Source organism: Pithys albifrons, chromosome 4, assembly GCF_047495875.1.
Source record: "Pithys albifrons albifrons isolate INPA30051 chromosome 4, PitAlb_v1, whole genome shotgun sequence".
Classification (NCBI taxonomy): domain Eukaryota; kingdom Metazoa; phylum Chordata; class Aves; order Passeriformes; family Thamnophilidae; genus Pithys; species Pithys albifrons.
In genome coordinates this window covers 86,390,444-86,417,713 of record NC_092461.1, presented here as the reverse complement: position 1 = coordinate 86,417,713, position 27,270 = coordinate 86,390,444, and the positions used below count along the sequence as shown (strand labels likewise).

At 35.5% G+C, this 27,270-nt stretch overlaps 1 protein-coding gene across 4 annotated transcripts in view; it reads right to left on the bottom strand.

The window, feature by feature from the left end:
- The window catches only part of CCDC102B (coiled-coil domain containing 102B), a 169,404-nt gene that overhangs the window by 101,249 nt on the left and 40,885 nt on the right, over positions 1-27,270 (bottom strand). For 2 of the 4 annotated variants that reach the window (XM_071554899.1, XM_071554902.1), the window contains exon 5: positions 17,648-17,752. In XM_071554899.1, coding sequence (XP_071411000.1) covers positions 17,648-17,752 — 105 coding nt within the window. Of the gene's footprint in view, positions 1-13,592; positions 16,313-17,647; positions 17,753-27,270 lie in introns of those variants that run through there. The other 2 variants (XM_071554901.1, XM_071554900.1) reach the window with 2 other exon arrangements.

Here is a 27,270-nt window from a genome sequence, read left to right as displayed (position 1 = left end):
GCTGTTCTCCTGGTTTGGCACTGGGGCCCCGGTTGCCACTCTGGTCTCACCATTGCCTGCAGTGCCATGGCCTGCCCGCCCCCGCCGTGGCAGCGACCTGGGAGAGAGAAATCACAGCTGCTCTCTGGGACATGCTGCGGCTCTCCACTCCCAGTTTTCCTTCTTCTTTTGGAACAAAGGACACAGAGAAAGAGATAGAATTCATCTGAGTGCTCACCGCTCGTCTGTCTTGCTGGAAAAAAAGACTGAGAACTCACCCTGCAGTTTGACAAGGTGTGACACTGACACTGTCCATAAATATAACTTCTCCAGGAGGAAACCTACGGGTTTGGGAGTTGTTCTCTTTTGTTTTTACTTGTGGTGTTGGGGGAGTAGTTTGCTCTGGTGTATTTACAGTTACATCTATACCTACATATATATATATATATATATATATATATATATATATATATATATATATATATATATATATTTATATATTTATATATGTGTGTGTGTGTGTGTCTTTATTTATTTATTCATTCATTCATTTATATATTTATATGTATTAGTTAAGAACAGTTATCCTTCTTATATCCATTTTCTAATAAAGTTCCTTTTCTTAAATTTAATAAAGAGTGACATGATTATTGGGGAGGAATCCTCTCCTCTGCTTTTTGGTAAACATTTTGGGGTTTCCCCTTAAACTAAGACAGGCATATAATTTTGTTCACATTTATTTCTTTCTATTTCAGAGAATGCATATGTTCATCAAAAAACCCATAAAGATCCAAGGTTTTTTACTATCTTCAATATCCTTTATCTTTTGGTATTAACACCACAATTTTTTACATTATTGAAGCTTCTATTCCTAATCAAAACAAACTGATCAGTTCATAAGCTGCAAGATTTTACGGAATGTTTTGAAAACCGAAAATATGACTAAAGTTAAATTAAATTTTTTTCCCACATTTAATATTCTTTTAACTCTTCTTTTAATTCTTCTAATACCACTGGAAAATATTTCAATACTTTTCAATACAGTAAGGTATGTAATGTCTTTTGTCAGAGTACTTGTTCAGAGTACCTGTTTTATATTTTTTACCGCCACTCTGCTTTTCTCTTTTTTTATTGTTTTTTTTTTAATTTGATCAGCACATGTACAAACATGCTAAAATATCTGATTTATTTCTACTTCTTCAAAGTTAACTTAGTAACTTTTGAACTAAATAATTTTTACTCAATCTTTTTAATGCTTCAGTTAAACAGTCAAACACTAGAATGAAGCCAAATAACACACCTTTTGTCATGTACATATTTATTAAGAATTTACTTCTGAATTCAAAATTTACTAATGAAAAGGAAATTAAAGACATAACCAGATAAATAAAACATTCAACTGAGTTAGCTCAGAATATAATATTGAATAGAGGACAAGGAAGAAGATGCTAAGTCAATTTTAAGTTTTCAATTGTATAAAAAAACTGATTTTTTTTTAATCCCAATTTAAATTGTAAATGTCTAACGTGTCAGAACACTTACTTTTGACAATATGATTCCTTTGGTTTTATTAAAATGTAAAAGCTCTATTTTCAAATTCAAGTGTAAAAATTTGACTTTTTTACCATCTAAAAGCATGTATATTTTAGTTATACATCCAGTACAACTTTTTCTTACACCAACAAAACAAATGAATTATTTCTTACAAAGATTATTTGAAATATTTTGTTCCAGCGCAGAGCATCTCAATGGTGTTAGTTCTGTCATATCACTGTATTATGGTAAGCCTGAAGTGTAACTCATGGTGTTGTTTCTAAAAAACCCCTTAAAATTCAAAGAAACTAATACCTCCAATATGCATCCTCTACCTTCTTCATAGTTGAAAATAATTTAAAAAATACTGTCTACTATTGAAGACTAGATTAAGACATGTTATAAACCTATAAACCTTTAAATAGAATATATCCTAGTGCTGCCTCTGATTTGATTCAATTTGATTTTTGAAGTCTGAATTCACTGCACTCATGTGGTAGTGAAAGTGAAAAATTCTTTCCATATGAACAATGTGTAAAATACTAAACTTTACTTCCTTCCTTTAAGAGAAAAGAAAGCTATGTATTATTTATGGCTTAAAGTGACAATGTATGGGTGACAATGTATGGCCCATATCTTATATAAATATACAGATGAGCAGAAACCCTCAGTATGTATAGACTTAGACATATCTTGCCATTCGGAGCACGTAATGTTAAGACTTGAAAGTGTGATTACTTCTAACACATAAATCTGAAGAAATAGAGAGAGCAGAGATGTTGAGACATGAAAAATATATAAGAAAATATAGCCTTCTTTCAGCCTATTCTCACATTTGTGTCAACATAAAGAGTAATACTTAGAATTCCAGCAGAGTTTCAGAGTATCCACAGAATTCATCAAATAATCAATACCGTATTTCATAAAAAAGGAATCTGGGAACTATCAATGAACATCAAAACCAAAGTGTCCAGGATGTTTTTATGCTCTGTACAGTGCTAAAAATATGTTTACTCTTGGTGTCCTTTGTTACAGAACACTGTGATTTTTTTAGTACCATGCTATGGGACCAATAATTCTGTACAGAATTTTTTGTATGTGGTTTAATACTCAAAGTCTAGTGATGCACAGAGGCAGCAGCTATGACAGAAAACCACAGGGTTAAACCAGATTCAAAGACCTGATATGATAAACTCTTCATCTAATAGATGACTATTATAGTATTGTTGTAATTAATTGTATCCATATGAATCTGCATCAATTTTTCAAATACATAAATATTCGAAATAAAACAGTAATTGCAGTACCTATCATACAAAAGTTGATAGTCTAAGACACATTTTGCAAATACTTTCCTCTGTTCTTCACCTTGAAGAAACCAGATAATTTCTTGTTTTTTTGATACCTGCACTCAGAGCCCATACTGGTGGATTCAGTTACAAGTTTCAAAGACATTTATTTTGAGATAAAGTATGAAAGCCAGGGTACTGTAGCAACATCTTCACCAAGATAACTAGGGACTAGTACAACCAACAGTACAGCTATACAAACTCGCAAAATCTCAATGAAATAAAAAATAATCCACTAATTAAATCTTGCTGTGAAAAATACATTTAAAAGCTTTTCACTGTTATATATACCAACATCAGAACAGAATTGAAATAAAGTACTGAAGTGCCTTAATGCAGTGTAAAATAACAAAAAAGATCTGCATTAATTGAACTGCAACACTAAGCTTATGTTCCAAGTACTGCTAAAAAAGTTATACAGTTGCCTCTGTTCCACTAGTAACACTTGAAACTGTCCACCTATTGACCTTAACAGTCCAATTTCTGGAGTTAACAATCACTTTGTCTTCTTTTAATTAAAAATAGTCTAAATGTGGAAATCAAAAGTCCATCATCACTGATACAAATTAATTTTATGCCTTAATGCAATTTAAGCCCTTTACTGGCAAAACTTTAAAAAGTATGTCTTGAAAGGAAAAAAAAAAACAATCTTCAAGTTGGAATGCAATGCCCATCAAGAATCTAACCTCTTATTTTCTGAAAAGTGTAACTAAGCATAGAGAATGAAAATAAAACTCCTTGAATGCAAACATTGACTGCCTCTTTTCACAAATTATTTATTATGCTTCCTGTTAAGTTCTTTTCAAATCTGCAGGATTAAACTATTTCTTTGAGGGCCTTGGCAGTGTTGGAATTGAGCATCAGCAGCCTTTCTACTCCTGAGACTGAAAGACAAAATATTGCCCGTTTATGCTGGAATAATTCCAGGGATTTGAGTGGGGTGTTGCTCATATGCTTTTGAGTATGAAAAGCAGTAGAATGAAAGTTGAACAAAAATAAGATAAACATAGTCTTCATAGAATCTTAATGTTTGGACTGCTCAGGCTGGATAAGAACTGAACTCCTCAATCACATCAGCAGTGATTTATTATATGTGAAAGAGCATCACAGAAATAGTCTCAAGAGGATCTACCCCAGAGTAGATCAGAGCTTAGTTTTCCTATTTCTAATTATTTAATTCTAGAACAATTTGTTCTTGTTTTTTACAGCTTATCTTCCTTAAAAATTTACATTTATGGAATTAGTATTTTCTAAATTGTACAGATTATTCTTGTATCTAAAAGAAAAAAGAATAGATTTAAGAAATCCCAATAAGGTCAATGGAAATAAAGTTTACTCTCAACCATTCATTTCTGAAACAAACAGAAACATCAATAGTTTTCTTCACCTAATCAATGCAGACAGATTGATTTTTCAGAAGACAGACTATTATGTATGTCTGAGTACCATGACCTTTCAGATTTTACCAACAATATTCTTCATGTAAATTGATCCACCTTATACCATGGGAGCAAGGGATGCAGAACTGCCAAAAGCATTCAATTCCACTTACTTACCTGGAAATATAACTTCTCATGAAAAAGCACCTTCTTCAATCATGGTATGTGGTTTCTATATGTTGTGTGATGAGTTGTAAATGTCTAAGACAATTCAGAACTGCAGATACTTTTACACCTAGTAATCATAAAACCACAGGACTGTGAATGTAGAGTAATTGATTTAAATTTATCAGTTCTAGGCCATTAGACTTGATAAAAGGCATTTCCACTCAACTATACAGGAGCCCATTACAGTCATTTCCATTTGAAGGTCAGCAAACACCACCATTGACCTTCAACATGACATAAAAGTTGTTAATTGATGAATTTACAAGAGCAGCCAAAAATCACAATATGTTAGTAAAACAAAATCAAACAAAAACTCTCAACACCCCCAGCTCATTATTAATTAATCTGAAAAAAAGGAAGTTAATATTTTGGTGAATTAGTCTAGACAAGGCTGACATTCTCTCTGTTCTACTGTTTTGTAGCCTCTTAGCCATGTTCTAATGCAGATGCTGTCATTTGATACTAAGGGAGGAACAGTAGGGCTCTAAGGGCACAGATTTGGCTGCCTGGGCTCTGGATCAATTTAGACAGTACAGCTGAGGGCATGCCTCTGCTCCCCTTTTAGAAAGCACCTTACATAAAGCCCTTCCAGAAAGCTGTTGGAAAGTAAAAGCAAGTGCTGCTCAGCTCCTGGCTTTGCTTCCCTCAGGGAATAGGTGCCCCTCTGACATATTGGGGTAGAGGTTAACATACTGGTTTTGATGCAGATATTAAAATTACAGAAGTACAATGTAAGAAGAATTCTTTATTCCAAATACTTATGGACATAATATATCTATCCAACACTGGCAAACAAAGCAGTCTCCATAGACTAATCACTTGTGAAGGTACAAAACTCCTTCTCAAACTGTATGACAAAAAATATTTTCTAAACAGCCTTTAGAAAGGTTCTTACAACCTTGCTTAAGCAAGGTGTACAACAGTGTATTGAATATAGTACACTATTTGGTACTAAAGAAATCTTCCAACATGGTTGCCACTAATTTGTATTACATATTTAGTAACTTGAAAATAAATACCCTTGGTAAGATGTGTGGCTTGAAGTAAGGATTTATTATGGTATCTAAGAGTTCTGGTTAAATGACTTCTTGATTGATATTTCTAATTGTAGATTAGAGGTGAAATAATGCTGAAGATTATTTATTTTCCTTTGCAATTATTTTCCTTTCCTTTGTCTGTTGTATGACAACACAGAATGAGACTATCTTGATTTTTTTTAACATACTCGCTTTTCAACTATGTCTAAACAGAGACCAGAAATATTAAATACTTCCTTTTTTTCCCAATGTTTCTTCATTAGAAAGGGTAGTTATAGGGTACAACATTGTCTTTTAAGGAACGCTTTTATCATCATCAAATATAAATGAAATTTTGGTCAAAGCACCTTAAAAAGAGAAAAAAATAGATAGGAGAAAGAAAGGATTTTAACTTCAAATAGAGAAATAACTTTGGTTATCTTACATAATCTATTATTTTTCTTCATCAGAAATTTTCTGTAATGAAAATGACAGAGAGGTTGATATTCCTAAACTGAGAAAAGCAAATCATACAGGAACAGATGGGATCAGACAAGAGGTATTCAGATCTATAGGCAAGTATTATGCCATTTGAGGACTCTTTTTCTCCAATGTACATAAACAACAAGTGTTTTTAGCAAATCTCTCAACAAAATTATTTTATCTAATAACAAAATAAAGACAGTTATTTCTATTACCTTCTTTGGCACAGAACTTAATTTTTACGCAATTCTTAAGCCTTGAGGTATTGTCTTTTCTTCTTTTCTTTTCTATTCTTCTTTTCTTTTCTATTCTTTTCTTTTCTTTTTTAGTAAGGTTCAATGAAGAACAAACTGACTATTTCCAGTTAGATTACTCTTTCCACACAGAACGATAGAATGGCTTGGTTTGGATTGAACCTAAAAGATCATTTGGTTCCAACCCCCTTGCCATGGACAGGGATACCGTCCACTAGGCCAGGTTAGTCAGGGCCCCATTCCACCTGGCCTTAAACATTTCCAGGAATGGAGCATCCACAGCTTCACTGGGAAATTTGTGTAAGTGTCTCACCACACTCTCAGGAAAGAATTTTACCCACAACCGGGGGAGGGGGCCTTCTCCACAATAATCACACCACTCTTTATAAAATTTAAGGAAAAAGGAATTTAATACAAGAAGGATAACTGTTCTTAACTGCTATATATAAACAGACTAGTGCAAACCGCTTCCCCAACACCACAAGAGAAAGAAAAAAACCCAACAAAATAACAACAAAACCCACCAGGTTTTCCTCCAGGAGGAAAGTTATACTTAAGCAAATGCCACAGTCCGGCTGGCTGCGGAGTGAGTTCCCAGTAGTTCCCAGTCCCTCTCCAGCGAGACAGACGAGTGGTGAGCTCCCAGATGAACTCTGTGTCTCTTGTCCCAGATGAAGGAGAAAGAAAGCTGAAAGTGGGGAACCACCATGTGTCCTGCAAAAGCAGCTGCAAACCTCTCTCCCTCCTGGGTCACTGCCCCAGCCGGGGCGGGCAGGCCGTGATGGTGCAGGCGGTGGTGAGGCTGGAACAGAGGCTGGGATCCCAGATGCAGGAACCAGGAGAAACAGCCACGGCGAGGAGAAAAACAGCGTCTCAGCCAGAAGCCCCAGCAGTGTCAGCAGAGCAGCTTCCCTCCTCGGCCGCCACCGCTCCCGCGTTCCGCCGAGCTAAGAAGGGAAAGATGTCCCCCAAAACAAAAGAGACAAACCTGCCCCCATCCAAGTGATCAGCAGTTAACTACTTCTTTTGTTAACTGCTGGCATGAGCAGTTAGTGGCCGGAGAGAGAATTTACATAATAATCCCAAACTACAACACAAGTGCACACTGCTGGGTTATGTCCAGCCTCTCATCCACCAAAACCCCCAAGTCCTTCTTGGCAGGGCTGCTGTCAAATCATTCATACCTCAGCCTGTATTGATAGTGGGAGTTGCACTGAGCCAGGTGCAGCTCTTTGCATTTGGTCTTGTTAAATCTCATGAGATGCCCACTGGTCCATTTCTCAAGCACAGTATCCTGGGATAGGATGCAAAGAAATGAAGGCAGGCAGACAAGGAAGGAAGGAAGGAAGGAAGGAAGCAAGGAAGCAAGGAAGGAAGGAAGGAAGGAAGGAAGGAAGGAAGGAAGGAAGGAAGGAAGGAAGGAAGGAAGGAAGGTTGGTTTATGAGATTATCAAGAACAACTGACCCCATGGCCTCCTCAATGAACATAAAACCTCAAGAAAGCTGTTCTGAAAGGCAATGTGATATGCATAGCACAGCAAAGCAAAGCAAAGCACAAGATCTTCCAAGTATCTACTGCTGTTTGAAAAACTGAAATTTCTGAAGTTAATCAGAAATATCACAAAATAGAGTTCAAATCCACAAACATGCATTTTTAAGAGGGATACTGCTCCTTGTCCAAGACCGTTAAAAGATGCCCCAAACTGAAGGCTGAATTAACCTCTCTCTATTTTTTATTTTTATTTTATTTTATTTTCCTTAAAAAGGAATTTGAAGCATAGGATATCCTGATTTGGAAGGGCCAACAAGGATCATCAAGATCCAGCTCCTGTTCCTGCAGCAAGTGAATTTGAAAGTCTGCTACTTCACAGAAGTCAGAAGTTAATCAGAAGCACTCTTCAAATATTCAGTAACTGTAAAAAGTACCTCGCCAACTGAGATAAGCTTAAGGCTTTTCCACATAGGAACAAAGTTTCTAACTGAGAAGATTAATCACTGAAATTGTCACATTTGTCAGGATGAATGTAAAGGAATGAAACTTGAACTGAGCATCAACACACTTTGATGCATTTATTCCCCCTTTACCAACTGACAATTGATCATGAGACAAAAAATCCAAACCAAATGAAACAAAAAAAAAAAAAAAGAAACTTCCTGACCTTGTATCAACACCAAAAATGTAAAGAATGTATTTCAAGAATGAACAAAATGGGGAAAAAACAGAATTAAATATCTGGATTTTATTACAGATTTTGGGAACAGTCTGAAAACACATTCAAGACTCAGAATGGGGCAGCAAAAAGTTAAGTCAGTTCCTCAAACATATATTCTGCGGTGGAGTATACTGTATTTATTTCATAAAGGGAACTAAATACAATATTATATCACATGAATAGTGCAACTGGCTGTTTTCAAAGGGGAAAAATTAGATCTTACAATCTGGCAGATTTTTGTAAAGCTAACTAAGGCAGGTCAAATAGAATATGATAAACAACTTGCAGAAATTATAAAAACCCTTATTTGTCTTTTTATAAACAAATCCACAGCAGAACATCAGATAGTTTGTTGACTGTTACATAAACAGTATGTAAAAAAGAGTTGAAAAATTAATCTTTCTTCTTTTTGTTTTTCCCCTTTCTGTCTTGAATGGCTTCCAATGACTTTTAAATAGAGAAATTCAGTCTAAAAAGAAGAAAATATTCTAACTGGTATAGGTAATACTCTATATATTTCCATTTAAAATTACAGGTTTCACTACTTTGGTCTCATCACTGAGGTTGAGGTTAAATGACTGAAGAGATCTCCTCCAACTAGACCTTCTATTATCTTATGATTAGAGTAGATCTCAATGTAAATTATTGAATTAAGATATTCATGCTCTTCTTAAGGGAAATAAAAATATTGTCCTGAAGTAGAAAAAACAATATAGAATAGCCACCTGTATACATTCATCAGCAAAACCTATAGTTTTTTATTATCATTGTTATAAAATGTGTAATTTAAATTTTTTTATACAATCTTTGAAAATTTTATCACTACAATTTACAGGCTCATTCAAGAAGTTAGAAAATAGGAGATAAAATACTATAGATAAATTTAAAATTTGAAACATATTAATACTCTTATACCTCTAGTCAGATGTGAGAGATTAATTTTTAAATCTGTTATTGCACTTTCACCTTTTCTTGTCAGGAATTCTGAATTAAATACTTTTGAAACTGGAAACAATTTGATGAGAAAAGTACAGTGCTGAGGACTGATCCATAACAGTTTGCAATCTAGTAAATTCTTTTCTCCTTACTTTTATTAAATATCAACATAATTTGCTAGAGGAAATGAACTGTAAAACTGTAAAACTCTGTGTGGTTTTAGTTCTACAGTTTAAAGGGTTTTCTAAGGAATTGAAAAAAGCATTTCATCAGAAGGTAATTAGAAAAAAAGCATATAAAACCAACTATATCCCAAGTCATAATTCTGACAAAATATATTGTGTTTTAGAAATCTGTTAAGGGAACAAACTGTGGAGTCTGTGCTTTATCACTGCAACAACCAGCCCCAGAGGTTTGCAATGAAATAAATATAATTCTCCACTGAATGAATAGCACTGGATGAATATCAAGGGTTTTAACAATAATATTGCAAATATGTCTTGTCTTGAGTTTTGTTCTGATGAAGAACAAAAACTATATTAAAAACTCAGTCCAAGAGATCTGTGACACAAAACCAGGAATGAAACACATGGGAATTAGTACAAACCCATAGTATTCAATCTCCTCTCTTATCATCCAGGCAAATTATAAAACTCCTCCTGCATATTCTGCTGCGTCCTCAAAATGCATCTGGCAGTCCACAGGCATTCAGATAGTGAGTAGACAAATCACTGTCTACTGTGATCACTGTTGACAAGGAAGCAGTTTCCATCTCCTTTTGCATTTGGCCCTATTCACATCAGTAAGTCAGCAGAACAGAAGTTAATAAGCAGACTACAGCAGCCAGTGCTGAGGCCCATGCACAAACACAAGAGTCTAGACTTTGCCTCTCCTCTGGCCCTTAATCCACACGTGGTATGAGGCCATCCTAAACACTGTCAATGCTCTAGTCTCAGCCACTCTCTAAGGGCTTGGATCAAGGACTGTAAATACCTGAAGCAGAACTCCCCACATAGTTTCCTTCAAAAAGAATTAAGTGTACACAAAACCATGCTGAAGTAAAGCAATACCAGTTCAAGAGGGGAAGATGAATAAATCTGCCTTAAAGCCACATTACAACTTTTAACCAAAATGTAAAGGTATGCTAATGCAGCTGCAGCACTTGTCACTTTCTCTTACTCCATTTATTTTTCTCAACCACTTCTTAAATTTGATTTCTCAAAGGTATTTGATAATATGGTTATAATTAATAACTTGTGATAAGTTTCTGTGGAACTCAGAGAACTAAGGCTGTCTCTCAGCAACAAAGTGCTACCACAGTGCGTTAATCCTGGCTGTCTACCGCGTGCTCACCCACCTGCTCTCACTTCCCAACCTCAGCAGGTCACGGGGAGGAAGTAAGATGAGAAACCTCATGGTTCAAGATACAGGCTGCTTAGTCAAAAACAAACAAACAAACCAGCAAATACACACAAAAGGCTACATGTGGAAGTAAAGCAAACCATCCCTCAAAAAACTCCATAGTGATGCATTCTCTACTTCCCAACAGCGGGTAATGTCCTTCCACTTCCTTTGAAGCAGGGCTTCAGAATAACATAGGCATTGCTTTGGAAGACAAACACCTTAGCAACAAATGTCTCCAGTCTTAGTTCCCTTAGCTTTTACTGCTGAGCACATCATATTGTAAAGATACCCCTTGGATAAATTTGGGTCAGCTGTCCTGAATGTTTCCTATCTAAACCTCTTGCCCACTACCACTATACTGGTCTTTGAGCAGGAGATTGAAAAGAAAGTATTCTCAGGAACAGGCAAAACATTGGTGCATTATCAGCCTCATTGTAGCCAAAAGTGCAATCCAGTACATCTACATTCAAGTAAATATCAAACAGTTGGAACAAATGAATATTAATGAACTTTAAAATGATCCAAAAATTTCTGGGGAGAATAGAATCATAGAATTGTGGAATGGTCTGGCTTGGAAGAAACCTTAAAGACCACTTAGTTCCAACTCCTCTGCCATGAGCAGGGACATCTCCCAGTAGACTAGGTGGCTCAGGGCCCCATCCAACCTGGCCTTGAACACTACCAGAGATGGGACATCCACAACTGCTCTGGGCAACCTGTTCTGGTGCCTCACCACCGTCATGGTGAAGAATTAAAATACAGTATGAACAATCTTTTTAGCTCCCTGTTTGGGACATTTCATAATATTTTCCATAGTGAAAGAGAAAAGCATTTAATATTCAAACAATAAAACTTCCTCATATCAAAATTTTGCATACATAAAAAGTTTTTAAAACTGTAACTGAGATGTTTTCATAAAGAAATGTAATAAATCATTTTCATAAACCATATAAATTACGTGTTACTACGATATGATCTGATCTTACAGCTTATCATCCAAAGGGTTTACATGTAAGTAGTGGTAACCATTAAAGCACAGCAGACACAAGAAACAGAAAGGCCTGATATATATACACAGCAATCCTCAGAAAACAGTCAGTTTCTAACTGGAGAAGAAAAATAAGTGATAACATTTTTCTCTGAATCAAGAAAACCCTTATGACTCTACAAAACTCTGGTATTTGCAGTTCTCTTTCTTGAGAATCAAATATGTATGCACTGTTTCTTTGAACTGACTGGTTTTTTCCCTTCCAGTAACACATCCAATACTTCAGTCACTTTGAAAACTTTGTCATACAATTATATACTAAGAAAGATCCCAGTATTTGTACTTTGTTTGGAACAGGTGCCTAAATGATAAAGAAATTAAGTTATACTATCTTAATAATAAATGTGGAAGTGAGTACAGCTGTTTTATAACATCTTCCTTAGAGATGTGCAGAATCAGATGATTTTTGTTTTAAAATTTTTGTTAATTTGATAATTGTTAATAATTGTTAATAATAATTTTTGATTTACCAGCAATTTAGTCTTATAGCCTTTACTAGTTTTATTTTTTTTAGTTAAAAGTTAAGAAGATTATCATTCACATTGTAACCCTTCCCACACAAAATTTTGTATCAATAAAAATTAGAGTTTACAAAGTGATACTATTAGAAATTACAAAGGCTACAGCTGGGTAACTGGTTTCTGCATGTAAGAAAACCATTGTCAAATATCTCATTATATAGTTAGAAGGAGAAATACTCCTTTCACTTATTTTGTCTAAGGAAAAGGAGACTGAGGATATTGTCCCTCTATTTAAAAAATATAAAGAAAACTAACCTCATTGAAGTTGCATCATAAAAGTAACTTTTGCCTATGAAACACAAGGAATACTCCCATTTCTGACACTGATGGGATGACCTTGGCTGGCTTCCAGAAGCCCTTCCAGCGGTTGTACTACCCTCTCTGCTCTAGGATAGGGGCAAAAAAGAAGACAGAAGGTTTTGTGCATTGAGATAAATTATCCTCACAAACAAAAATAGAGTTGACTTGGTGAAAATTAAAATTATTTGCAGTTAAAAATAGAGTAAGATGGTTAAAACCAAATATGAATCTAAAACCATGTTCCTTCCCTCTCACCATTCTTTGCAGGCTGATTTTCACTTCTTTACTCATTGTCTCTTCTACCTCCTCCCTCATTGCACGAGATGGGAATGTTGGGATATGGGTCAGTCCATTACAGCTTCTGCTTCTCCCTCCTCCTCATGCTGTTCTGCTGCTCCAGAGTGGGTGCTGTCATTTCGATGGGACACAGTCCTCCATCTAATGATCAAGCATGGTTTTTTTCCTATAGGACACAGTTCTTCAAGAATTGCTTGAGAATGGAACCTTTCCATGTGGCAAGTCTTTTAGGAACAGACTGCTCCTGAGTGGGTCCCCTATGGACTGCAACTCCTGCCAGGAGCCTGCTCATGCCTATGCTTTCCACAGGCTGCACCTTCCTTTAGAGCAAGTCCACTTGCTCCAGCGTAGGGTCATCCATGGAATGTAATATGGGTCTTTGCTCCACCATGGATTTCCTTGGGCTTCAGGGGGACGCCTACCTTACCATGGTCTTCCCCATGGATTGCAGAGGAATCTCTGCTTTGGTGCCCAGAGTACCCCCTTCTCCTTCACTTTTACTGACCTTGCTGTCAGCAGGACTGTTTCTCTCACATTGGCTCAGCTTTGGCCAGTGGTGGGTTCGTTTTGGAACCAGTTGTAGCCAGTTGTGTCTGGCATGGGGCAATTGTTGATCTCTTCTCACAGAGACCACCCCTGCAGCCCCCCTGCTAGCAAAACCTTGCTATGTAAACTGTTTTCCAAACCATTTACAGAAAAAAAGTAGTATTTCCTACTTTTGAAAAATCAAACCTAAAATATTGATGAATTAAAAAACATTGTGCTAGCTAATGTTAATCTAAATTTGGTTCCTCTTAAAAACTCGTGTTTTTTATCATTCCATTTTTAAAATATACAGTTTCTTATACCCGACAACATGATAACCTTATCATAATAAAGTTAGAAATTAAACTTAGGAAAAAAAAATCAATCTATGGCTCTACAAGCTCCACAGTTCAGTATTCTGCATGAGTCCACTGCAAAACATATTCAATTAATTTCATATTTCATAACCAGATATTTACCATAATTTTTAGAAATAATACAGTTATTATTCTCCAAAACTAATTTATAAGTTTGTTTAAAGGTCATACTCACAGATGAAACATAAAATATTTTTCTATAAACAGCATGGTTTGGGTATTGATTTATACTATCAACAACGGGATTTTTTTCCTTCATTTTATCCCTTCCTAGATGAACCAAGTAAATCCACTTAGTATTTGTTGCCAAGTTATGTGTCAAATAACATAGCTATTAATTTAAACTGTATTTTCCATTCCAAGAACTACAATCAATAATACTGCATAGCAACAATGTCTGATCTCAATTGTTTCATCAATTCTGCTCATCTTGTACAACAGAAGTCAAACTCTCAAAAACTGCATATGGAAAAATTATAAACCAACCTACTGCCAGCTAAGAATAATATTAAGGATTCACATTTTCTGTGATACACAATGAAGGAAGAATTTTATGTTCAGAACTTCCATCTGCATGGTTTACCACTATGAGTGGCAAGAGACTGCACAAAACCTATATTCTGTAGTGACATACATATTAAAGAGCTAGATAACTGTCAACATGAAATCATTTAGAAAGGGATGAAATCATTTAGAAAGGATTTAATATCTACATTTTGTTACTGTGTTTTTAATCTTACTGAATCCATTATTAAACAAAATATTGTTGCCAATGTTTGCTTTATACCCTCTACAAGTATGTTTCAGCCATTTATCAATTAATGACATCACATCGTTCTAAGCAACTCCAATGGATCTCCAAAATAGAGGTTCTGGAAAAGCTAGAACATTAGGTAACTGGTTTTTGCTCTGAAATTCATTTCATAACGCATTACATATATCTCTTTGGTCTACTTGCTAAATAAAGCCCAATCATACAGATGAAGATGCAAAAAGGTCTTTACACAGCTCTAATTTCAATCTTTGCTAACCTAAACATCTAACTATCACCCATATTACAGGAATCATCCTTCTGTACTCTTCTAACCTCACACATAATGTGTTATTTTATTTGAACTCCAGTTACCATCCTAGAAATAAAAGTTCCACAATTAGAAGTCAAAGCCATTCTTTTCCGATTATTTACATTATTATAGCATATTAGATAGAAATAGTCTCAGAATTTAGAAAGGTTCAAGACTGACATTAGGCTATGTCTACATGGGAATAGACAGGTTCCACCTAAGATATAAATTCAGTTAGGCTGGAATCCTTGAAAAAAAATCTCTTTCCTTCCTTAACTCCTGTTTTTGATTTAATTGCAGCAGCAACCTTGAAAAATATGCTAACTAATTCTACAAACCACTATCTTCTCCACATACATCTTGCCAGGTGACCAATACCATGACTGATTTGGACATTAATCCATTGCTAGAGTAATACTTCTCAGAAGACTGTTTCTACTTTTCCTTTTCTGCCTGTGAGGAGTTAATTTTATGATTAAGAGTTCACCACAGTCCTTTCCTCTGATACTGTTGATTTTTATTTGTTCTTAATGGGTTGTTGGTGCCACAGAATGCTTTTTGTGATGGTAATTTTTGGTCTCCCTGCAGCCAGAGGCCAGGAGCCCTGGACACAGTGAACAAATATGTTTAGGATACCATGGCAGACCCTAGCAAGAAGTCCTGGCTGGAATTCCTGCTGAAGACTACAAGAGCATTCAGCCTTGGTGATGATATATCCCAGGGCATGGTTCTCAGTCCAAAATAGAGAAACACAGCAAATATCTCAATTCACAGCTCTGGATGGAAACTACTCCCATAAAGGTCTTGTTATCTCCCTCTGAGGATGGGGCAGGCAGAGGCAATATCCTTGCCTGTAGGTGGAATCAAAAAGTTCTGTCCCCAGGTTGAAAGAAGGGGCCAACAGGGAACTTGTGAAATTGTGTAATGACACTTCATCTGGGATGGAAGAGTCCCTTGCAAGAGCAGAGGGCTTATGTTTTTTCCAAAGTAACTGTTGCCTGGAGACTGGCTATGCAGGCAGCCTCCCGGTGATGTGTGATGGCTTTTTCATGCCTTCTTTTTCATTTTTTTTCTTTTCTTTTCTCCCCTTCTCCAGTTAATCTGTCCTTATCTCAATCCACAAGGTTTTCCTCAGTTTTGCCCGTCCAATTCTGTCCCCCACCTTACTGCTGCAGAGTGAATGAGGGCTGGGGGGATGCTCAACTGCCAGCTGGGGTCAACCCATCACGAACATGCTGCCTAGAGAGGTTGTGCAGTCCTGGAGGCTTTTGAGACCTCACTGGACAAAACCTCGACCAACTAATTATGGCTTCAGAGCTGACCTTGCTTTGAGCAGGAGGTAGGACTGAAGATCACCTGAGGTCCATTCCAGTCTGGCTTGTTCTGTGATTCCGTGTTTTGCAGATCTTGTAAATCAAATAGAGGTGTGATACTAACAGATAGATTTCATAGTAACAGACAGAGTTCATCACAGATGTCTAATAATCTACAAGTAACTGGTATTTTTGAAAAATAAACAAATAAACAAAGCAGCAGAAACACGTAAATCAAAGACATTTGAAAAACAATAGCATGCCTTAGCAGAAGAGCATCTTTCTGGCCATATATACAACCTCAGATTACTTGTATTACACAGAAATCAAGAAAATACTGATGTGATACAGTACGATGTTATATGATATGTATGATATAATAAGATAAAATTAATACTAGTAAAGTCCATAGCCAGTATTTGTTATGTAAGATATTTCAGAAAGGTGTCCTATATGCATGAACTTCAATTTACTGCTCCTTACCCATCAGAGAAATATAGAAAAATCATATAATTACTTTTAAAAGTAGACATCAAGTTCAGATCTCAGTCTTTCCCAAGAGGAGTTAACTCTTGCAACTAAATCTTGTTACTCAGCATGACATTATTCAGCAATAAATGCACATAAATTAGATTAAATTGTTTGCTATCCAGGAAAATAATAATATAAAAAAGACTTTCTCACTGCCTAGCTCAAAGCATCTGGTATGCACATTTGTTAATTGGTTGGTAGGCTTTGGTTGTTGTGTTGTTTTTCTGGTTGTTTTTTTTTTTGGTTTTTTTTTTTCCTTTCTCTTCCACAGCTTTCAGAGTGTTATTGAAAATGGGAGCCTTCTGGTATTGGCATAGAAAACAAAAAAATAAAGGAAATACGCTCAACGGAGTGTCTGAATAATTTATCACATCATTTTTAGCAGTACAATAAGGTTTAAAACTGAACAGATCATCCCCTAAGAAGAGTTTCAATGTTCAACATGCCAGAGAAATGATTTGACTTATAGCTTTCTTTGCTTTAACCTTCAGCAGGACTCTGTAGCTACCAAAGCTTACTTAATCTCTTCTATTCTTTTCAGTCTTCATTTTTGTTTCCTAGTCTTGTTAGACTTGTCATTTCTCCCTGCTCTTTTTAAAAATGGGAATATATTTTTTTCTGTTTCTGTACCCTACAGAAATTCTAAGTCACTGAGTTCAAATTATCCAAGTTTGAGATGCAGAACAGGCTGTTCTATCTTATATAATCCTTGTTTTAGAGACACATTTTGACATTGTGAAAAAGTAATTTTGGGTGTGAATGCTACCCAAAGAATCAAACTAAGTAATACACATACCTTATTTTTAACCAACATCTTTGTATGTTTTGAGATCACAACTCAGTTTAGTCATTGTTGTTTTATTTTTTCATCTCCAGAAGTTTCAGTATTTATTTTACCTGTAATTTCAGTTTTCTGGTCTGTTCTTCCAAATTTTGCTTTTCTGCTTCAAGTGGCTCACTCTTTCCCCATCCAGAGGTATTCTCAGACTGCATTCTTTCCAGCTGGGAAGGGTTGGGATCAGAGGAAGAATAGCCAAAAGAGGAAAAAAACAAAAAGTAACAATATGATTAAAACCCCCTGTTCACTGGGTGAGGCTAATGGTTTCACCTCAGAGTAAGGTGGGCATCTTAGAAATCAGTCCAAGAAATATGTTTTCCATGTTTCATAAAGTTAAATACTTCAATTTGAAAAGAAAGTAACCAAGACAATAATTTTTTCATCAAATTTACCTTTTCAAAAGGAAAGCATAGATCATTTTTAACACAGTAACTGGTAACAAAATCTTATTCTTTTCCTGCTATTTATGGAAAAACAATATTAAAAATAATTAAATGTTTTAAATAATATGGACACTGAGTTTGGCTTGACAATGTCAAACTTTATTTTTTATTTTACAAAGGATGAAAGTCAGCATGTTTTTACTCTGTTTACACTTTAGAAGGATTGTAATGAATATTCATTAAACTGAAGGAGTTCTAAAGTATATCTTCAGTATTGCATACTGCTAACCTCGTAATCAGGGAAAAGATTTTTAAGTTTTCACACTAATCTGTTTCTTGTGGTCACAGTTAAAGCTTAAGGGAAATATTGTCTTTTGTGCTAAATGCTGTAACTTTAATTCAGGATAACTTTATGAATTCATCCATCAAATCCACATTTAGAGAGAATTCTATAGATAAATAAAAAGCCATGTTACTAAGTCATATAGTGTAGTTATTGAAGAACTAATATGTTCTTCAGAGACAACTACACAGAAGTTTTGTTAAGGCTGCATTAAATGTTTCTCAGAATTCAAAAGAAAACATGGTGAAATGAATATTTTTAAATAGAACAAAACAGGTACTTATCATGTGCTAACATATATTGATCAGAAGATTAATATTGACAAGTTCTTACTATTAACAAGTTATTATTAACTGGTTCTTAAATTAGATTAAAAGAGATTAAGATAAAAACTGTGAAAATAAAAAGTCCCGATTGAGATGAAAAATATATATGTTAATATATATGTTAATATATAAAACTTAAAATTTTAAGGTCTTTTAACCATTCAGTTCTGTGAGAACTAAAATCAATTGTTTGATCAAAAAAGAGACTGATAACATTGTGAGGCGCTTCTTCATTGAAGAAACAGAGTATCAACATACCAAGAAAGATTTAGAAAGAGCCATAGAGGTGTTCTTTTTCAAATATTGCTTAATTTTATTCTAAAAGCAATTTCTGGCAAATAATGAAAAGCTACTCAATGTGAGGCAAAGAGAACGATTTGTTACAGCATCAGAGAAACATAATTCAGATCCTGTGAATAGCTACTAAATGATTTTCTAGCTGAATCTAATTGCAAACTTGTCTGTTGCCACCTCATTTCTGAGTAAATAAAAGTAATTAGAAACTCCATAGAGTTAAAGAGATTCATTCATTCAGAGGGCAGTGACTGTTCTACTCTACTCTGCTGGTGCAGCCTCACCTCGAGTACTGTGTGCAGTTTTGGGCACCACAATATAAGAAGATGATCAGATTATCAGACTGGGTCCAGAGGAGAATGACCAAGATATTGAAAAGGCTTGATGGCAACATTTATGAAGGGTGGCTGAGGATACTTGGTTTGTTCAGCTGGGAGAAAAGAAGGCTGAGGCATGACCCCTGGTGACCCGTGAGAAAATCATGTGAAGCAACATCAGGGAAAGTTCAGGTTGGACATTAGGAAAAGGTTCTTCACTGAGAGGATGGTTGGTCATTGGAACACGTCCCCTGGGGAAAAGGTCACAGCACCAAAACTGCCAGAGTTCAAGGTGTGTCTGGGCCATGCTCTTGCACATATGATTTATCTTTATGTAGACCTTCAAGTAGCAGGGAATTGGACTAAATGATCCTTCTGGGTCACTTCCAGCTTGAGAGATCCTGTGATTCTAAGTACAGAGGATGACTACCAACTACTTCACTCAGAAAACTAACTTGTCAAAGATTTTCAAAGTGAATGGATTACACTTCAGGGCATTTTATTTTATCAACAACAGATATTTCCACAGGCTGTTCCTTCTCATCATGAATTATTTGCTTTCCTTAACAAATAAAACAGCAACACATGTGCAACCCTTCCCTCACAACCCAACAATATTGCTTAAACTTTGGCCAGTCTTAACATCATGATACACTCTTGGGTGGTAGCATTTGGAGATAAATCTAAAGCAGTTCTTAAATTAAAATTGGTTTTTGATCTAAGACTGCCTAAAATAGCAAATAAAGAAAGGAATACATTGCTTTTACATTCTCTATCATCTTGGCTGAATAACTGGGAACTAATTTTAATTTTTTTTTAACAATTACACTATTCAGCAGGTTTTTTTACATTATGGACTTGTTCTTGCATGAGAAGACTTAATACAGCTATAAAACTACTAGTTTTGGAGGGTGGCCCACCTGATTAAAATACAAGAGAGTGAGAGGTCTATGTATTTTAGAGTCATTCTACCTCATAATCTTTATAGGTTACTTACCAAATTAAATTCATTAGAACTTGATGAACATCTGTACTTACACTAAAACAAGAAATTAACTTAGCTGGTTAGAGCATGGTGCTAATAACACCAAGGTCATGAGTTTGGTTCCTGTATGGGCTGTTCATTTAGGAGTTGTACTTGATGATCCTTGTGGGTTCCTTCCAACTTAGAATATTCTGTGATACTGTGATTCTAAACAGGGAATCAGGGAAAGATAATCTTGTACCATCAGTTTTGGGCTTGGTTTTTCTTTTCACGTGGTCTGGCTGCTGGTGATAGACTAGAGTATATTAACTCCAATGCACATGACACTGATGCTCTCATGTTCGCAATGAGGTCTTTAAACTTTACCCATTGAATTTCTGTACAAGAGCTGGAAATGAAGAGATCACATACTTCTGTTTAGCCCCAAACATTATTTCTCCCCCAACAAAATTATGCAAGTTTTTAGTCATTTAAATACTGTCTCCTGGACTACAATCACAAACCCTATATTTTTCCTTAATGTACAGGCATAATGTCTTACAAGTATCCATGAAAGTTCTGGAACATGTTCTTGCAATGCCTTGGCCAAAATAAACAGCTGAAATTGTAAACCCGAAAGTTCACCTTTTCACAGTGTTGACACTGATCAATACAAATTCACTTTTGGCAGACATCAAATAGAGAGAAATCACGAAACCATTCAAGGTTGAATTTCAGTCAGGCAATTAAACAGAAGATGTCTACCAAGCCAAGATCTGATATTAAAGATAAATTTACTTACTTCTTTGTCTGTAAAATTTTAATTCATTGTGCCCAAGATGTCTACAAGCTCCAATAATGATAAATTTGCATATTTAATTCTCCTGATTTGAGATGAGATAGAGTTCATTTTCTTGCTAATAGCTGATACTGTGCTATGTTTTGAATTTGGTATGAGAATAATGTTGATAACATAGGAATATTTTCATTGTTGCTGAGCAGTGCTTACACCAAGTCAAAGCCATTTCAGCTTCTCATACTGCCCTGCCAGCAAGGAGGCTGGGATTGCACAAGAGGCTGAGAGAGGACTGCTGATCCAAACTAGCTAAAAGGATGATGTCACTCTGAAAAAAAAAATACATGGGTGTAGTTGTCTGGGAGGGTCTGATTGCTGCTCAGAGTTTAGCTGGTCATCAGTGAGCAGGTGCTGAGTTGCAATGTATGCCACTTGTTTTGTATATTTTTTATCATTATTTTATCTTCCTATTAAACTGTCTTTATCTCAATAAATGTTTTACCCTTTTTTCTGATTGTCTCCCTCATCACACTGGAGGGGGAGTGAGCGAACACTTGCATGGTGTTTAACTGCCTGCCTATGTATGTACCATATACACAAAGAACTCCACAATAAAGTCAGAAAAAAACAACCAACCCTAAACCTTATTTCTCAGTCATTCATGCCATTCTTCCAAAATAAGAAGAGAGATAAAAGCAAAGTGAAAAGTCTGGAATTAAGTTAGGAAGAACAAGCAAAATTAGATAATTTGTGATCTCTTTTGTGGAATTTCCTACAAAAAATCTTGTAGGGTTGTGGTCTTTCAGAACACACTCAATTCTGTTCAACCTCCTTTGAGATGTTGTAAGAAAGGTCTTTGTATAATGGATGATTTGTCTTTCAGGAAAGATAAAGTGAAACTACTAAAGGCAATGCTAGGTGTTACTTAGATTTTTGAGAATCTGTTCTTATTAAAACAAGGCAAAATTAAAGAAAACAAATTAAAAGAAACAAAAAATCCCAACCCAACCAATCAAAGAAAAAATGCCACCAACAACCCCCAGCAAACGAACAAGCAAACAAAAAATAAAGGCAAAAAAATCTTCAGGGATCTGTTTATCTCCAGAAACATGATCTGAAATGTTCCTTGTTTATCAATTGAAAATGATTCTATGTCCCTGTGTTACTTTAAATGGAACCTGGCACTTGAAAAATTTTTTCCCGTCTTTCATTACATGAAAAACAAACAAATATCTTTTAAATGAATCTATTGCTGCCTTAAATTCAACTCTTTCCTTTCATTTTTCACAGAAAAACTTTTCACCAGAACAGTAACACATACTTTTCATTTTGAAACATATTAGAGAAGCTTCAGTTTAAAAATGCAAATTGACTGAACAGCAGTGATACCTATCTCACACCTTCAGTGAAAAGAATTTCAGGTGTGGTTTATTTTTCCACTGAAAATATACATTGTCATATTTGTAAAGACATTAAGTATTTTAGATGCTCTTGTGTGCAACTCTAGATTCTGATTTATAAAGGAAGTGAAAGATAAGAAAAAATTTACAACATTTGAAAAAAATCTTGAGATCTTTAATTTTCCCTTCAAATGTGAATATTTTCTCTCCATAAAATGTCTCCTCAGACTTGCACTGAATTTTACCTTTTAATAGGAAGACCAGAATAGTGGTTGCAGCGTAGAGTATGGTTGAGGTACTGTCAGTGAAGTGAATAATTGCAAAGGTGAATGGTGGAAATGAAGTACAGTGTACTGGCCTTTTGAAACTTGATAATTGCATCTTAGAGCTAACCTGCATCCTTTTATGACTATCATGAAGGTAGAACCGCAGAAAAAAAACCCCAGAGACAGAGAAAGGAACTCTACCTCTTACAGTTCATTAGCAGGAAAATCTTAATGCCCTAGTTCAGTTTAAGGCAACATAACAGTGTCTGAGGCTCAAAAAGCTTTATTGAAACAAGATTTTTTTTCCCCTAGTCAAAGGAAGATAGAGTAGGATGGAGGGCAATTAATATGTAATGACAGCAAAAAGAAAGATGATGAAGAGGCGTTACAGTCAATATGACTTCAAACAGAAAACAGAAGAATTTCCACACACCCTTCAGGAGCAAAGGAGATTAAGATGGGTGCAATTTCTTTGTTTGTTTGTTTGTTTGTTCTAGTGCAAAAAATTTATCAGCTTCCTATAAAACTTGGGAAAAGATAGGTAAGTGTATTTAGGGAGTTATGCTCCTCAGCTTTTTAAAAGAAGCACTTAAAATAGAGATGGACAGAACACAAGCATTATGGTAGAAATTCCCTGTCATTTTCATCTGATCTGACTGGCAGTGATATCAAAAACATAAAAATGCCAATTCAACCAGAAATTCTCCCTCCAAAAATTTTCTTTTACAGAACTGCCCTTTTTTACCAAGAGCATTTTCTGAGATTCTACAAACATCTTAAATAAAAGCTGTCCATACAAGATACTTCACATTACATGCATGGCATTTACCACAGCTGAATTGACTGAAAAGAGTAGGTTTATTTATTTACAGTCTGAACTTTACACAACCACACCAAAATATTAACTTCTAATGCTATCTGTCTTTCTACTAGGAATCTACAGGCAAGCCAAATATGGCCTACTTGTGATCCAGAGGTGCAAGAATCTCCGTTTAAACCAATTACTAAAAACTCTGGCACACTCATTCAATTACAGATGTAAAACATCTGTTTCAGTTTACACAAATCAAAAATGAAAATTTGATATCAATAAAATTTTTGTGCTTTAAATGACTGTGCAGAGCCTTTTTCATATTTTAAAGCATGATGAATGAATACAATTTTCAAGATTCTTGACATCCCAATTGTTTTGTGCATGCAGGTAATTTCCATTTACCTATGCTCTAAATTATTCTATAAATTTTAAGCAAGACATATATTAAACTGAAAATTTAAGAAGCCACAGGTTGAATGTGAATTAAGGATCACTTCACTTTCTTCATAAAGAAAACTAATTAAAATAACTATAAAGCTTCATTAAGAAATCAGTGAATTTGATTATTGTAGATCTTTTCTCTACTCAGAAAACTCATCACAAGAAGTAAATTTTCCTTTTCTGTAACTCAGACAGGAACAGTATCACTCAAAAAGTGTCATATCCAATGGCATGTTCAAAACCAGAGTCAAGAACTCAACAGTTATGCAGCTTTACCAACCACCTGCACAGTTTTACTGGGTCTGAAAATCTTTTATCAGTGGTGTGAGAGGAGCTGTATCAAATGCTTAAAGACACTCTCTGTTTTAGTTTGAGAGAAAAAACCAAAATGTTTACCAAAAACGGCAGAGGAGAGGATTCCTCCACAATAATCATGTCACTCTTTATTAAATTTAAGAAAAGGAACTTTAATTAGAAAATGGATATAAGGATAACTTTCTTAACTACTATATATGTAGATATAGATATAACTGTATACAGACCAGAGCAAACTACTCCCTCAACACCAAAAGTAAAAACAAAAGAGAACAACCCCCAAACAGTAGGTTCCTCCTGGAGCAGTTATATTTATGGACAGTGTCAGTGTCCCACCTTGGCTGGCTGCAAGATGAATTCTCAGTCTTTTCCCAGCAAGGCAGAGTCAAGAAGGGAGCACTCACATGAACTCTCTCTCTCTCTCACTCTCTCTTTGTCCTCTGTTCCAAACAAAGAAGGAAAAAACCTGGGAGTGGAGGAAATGGTGATAGTTCCCAGGAATCTCCTTGCAGTCCAAATTGATCCCCAGGAAGAGGGGAAAAAAAGGGTCTGCAGTGTCCTGAAGCAGCTGTGTCTCTCCTCTCTTCTCTCTCTCTCAAGCTCAGGGTCCCCAGAGGTGAAGGGGGAAAAACAAAGAGCAGAGCCAGAAAAAGAGCTCACCAGCAAGCAGTGGCTCCTTTTCTGCAGCTGCCCAAAGAAAACCCCCAAAAAGTCAAACCAGCACACAGGGAACAAAGAAAGAAAAACCTCTCCCCAAGCCCAGGTGCTGGGGTTCTGTTTTCTCACCTCCACCCAACCATTAAGCTTGAATCTAAAAGTCATCAGCTATCTTTTGTCCTCACCCTTGGGACTCCAAGCCTAAACCTTTTGTGTTTATGCTAACAAAAATTCTCTGAGGGGCTTCTCCCAACACCACCTTCCTGTGTTTGAACCTTTAACACTCTCTCAGAATAACTGGGGAAAAAATAGTCTGTGCTGGATGATCAGGAAAAAACTCATACAGGCAGAAGCATCTTCAATGCAGTACTATATACACAAGAGAAGAGAATAATTAGATTAAGAAATCTAATTCTCTGAAATCACTTTTGGTTTTAGTTCAGCTCTGTCTACAATACTTGGAAGATGACAATGGTTCCATTCCACTTCCTACCTCCCTTTGAGAAAGGTGTAAGAGTAAGATAGACTTCACATAAGCAAGACATTCATGTACAAGTGGATAGAAAACAATTCCAAGAATCTTCATTTCTTGCAAAGTAACCTCTATTTTGTTGGTATATGGGATGATTCTGTTTTGGGGTTTCGGTTTTATTTGTTGTTGTTGGTTTGGGGTTATTTATATATATATATATATAATATTTATTTTATTTGTTTTGAGATTTCTACTGCTAGAGGTTTATAAGAACATGAGGATAATTGCAAAAGTTCCTAACATCTGAAAGGAAACTCATCAATCAGCTTTCCTGCTTCTGAAACCAGCACTGCTGTGCGCAGGTGTGGTGTTTGCTGGCATGTATGTACCTTAGCATGTGTGACACTGGGCAGTTTTGCAATGATTATTTAGAGTATATCTGACATTTTCTGGAATTCTTTTCCTTTTTCATCTAAAAGGTGCAATCAAAGACTACCAGAATCCATAGCACTCCTTCTACAGGAAAAAGAAGACAAATGTTGGATATATTTTTATTTGACAAGTACTTCAATATTCAATAGAGGAACAAAAAAGTTTGCTCTGCTTTTTCTCTTATTGTGAGCAAGTCTGCCAAGAACACCATTTAGTCCACCAGAAACTACTGAAAGCATGATAAATGTTATTGTGACCGACGATATCTTGAGAAACCAAGCCCTGCAACAAATTGAACTTTTTAATGAATGCTTATATGCATAAGAATGCTGAGCACCACCATGTTTAGTAATCAAATATTTCTTCCTTCTGTTCAAATGCTTAAGTCTGCTCCAAGCTGATATCTTTGCACAATGATGACATTAAAAAAAAAGTTGCTGGTTTACCAGCACTTATTTTTTTTCCCCCATGTGTACACAGAGAAAAGTCTTTTGTGTCTATGATAATTTACCAGAAGTGATTTATGCAGGAATATAAGTTGTCCATAGATATACAAAAATCTTTAAGCCTAAAACTTTACAACAATCACAAGTAATATATGCAGAGAGCCATAAATAAGTTTAAAAATTGGAAAATGCTTGGTGTGAGGTAGGGAAAATAACTCTTGATCTCACAGACCTTTGTTTCCATGCAGATCTGGCACAGTGTGTATCAGTTGTGTGTTAGTTCAATTTCAAATGGATTATGTATTACATTAAAATTAAGACCTCTGGTTCAGGAAAATCTACTATGCATTCAAGGAAAACATATTTTCTGTCAATGAGTATCAGAGAAAATAATCCATAATACCTGATCAAAATTCTATTTTTAGCAAATATCTGAAATTAATGAAAAACTTCAGGGGAACTACTTTTACCATCTAAACTGTTGAGATGAGTAAAGAATTGCCAACACACCATGTGTTAATTTTTACTTTAAAGTTATAAAGTGTTTTGTGTTTTATCTCATTTTAAACAAGAGATGTTTACATTTTTCTGGACGAAAATTTTAGCAAGATGACTAAACAAATACTGTAAGTTTCTTGCAGTATCACAGAATCACTGAATGGGTAAGGTTAGAAGGGACCACAGTGGGCCACCTGGTCCAACTTCCCTGCTCAATCAGGCTATATTGGGCTTCTTCATGGTAGCCAGTGAATTAAGTAATAGTGCAATCAGTAATTCAAAACAAGAGTGACACCAGAGGAATGCCCAAACCATCCGTGTCTACCAAGTTATACAGTGCTGCTTATTTGTTCAACATTTTCCTTCATGAATAACAAGTTATTGTAAAAATTATCAAGGAAACCAGTTAGAACTAGGAAGGACTGCTAAAATGAACGTAAAAACCCATGGTATAAATAGAATGTATGATAGCCATAAGATGTAAAGCCAATTCTTTCAAGTAGATATTCTTGTAGGTA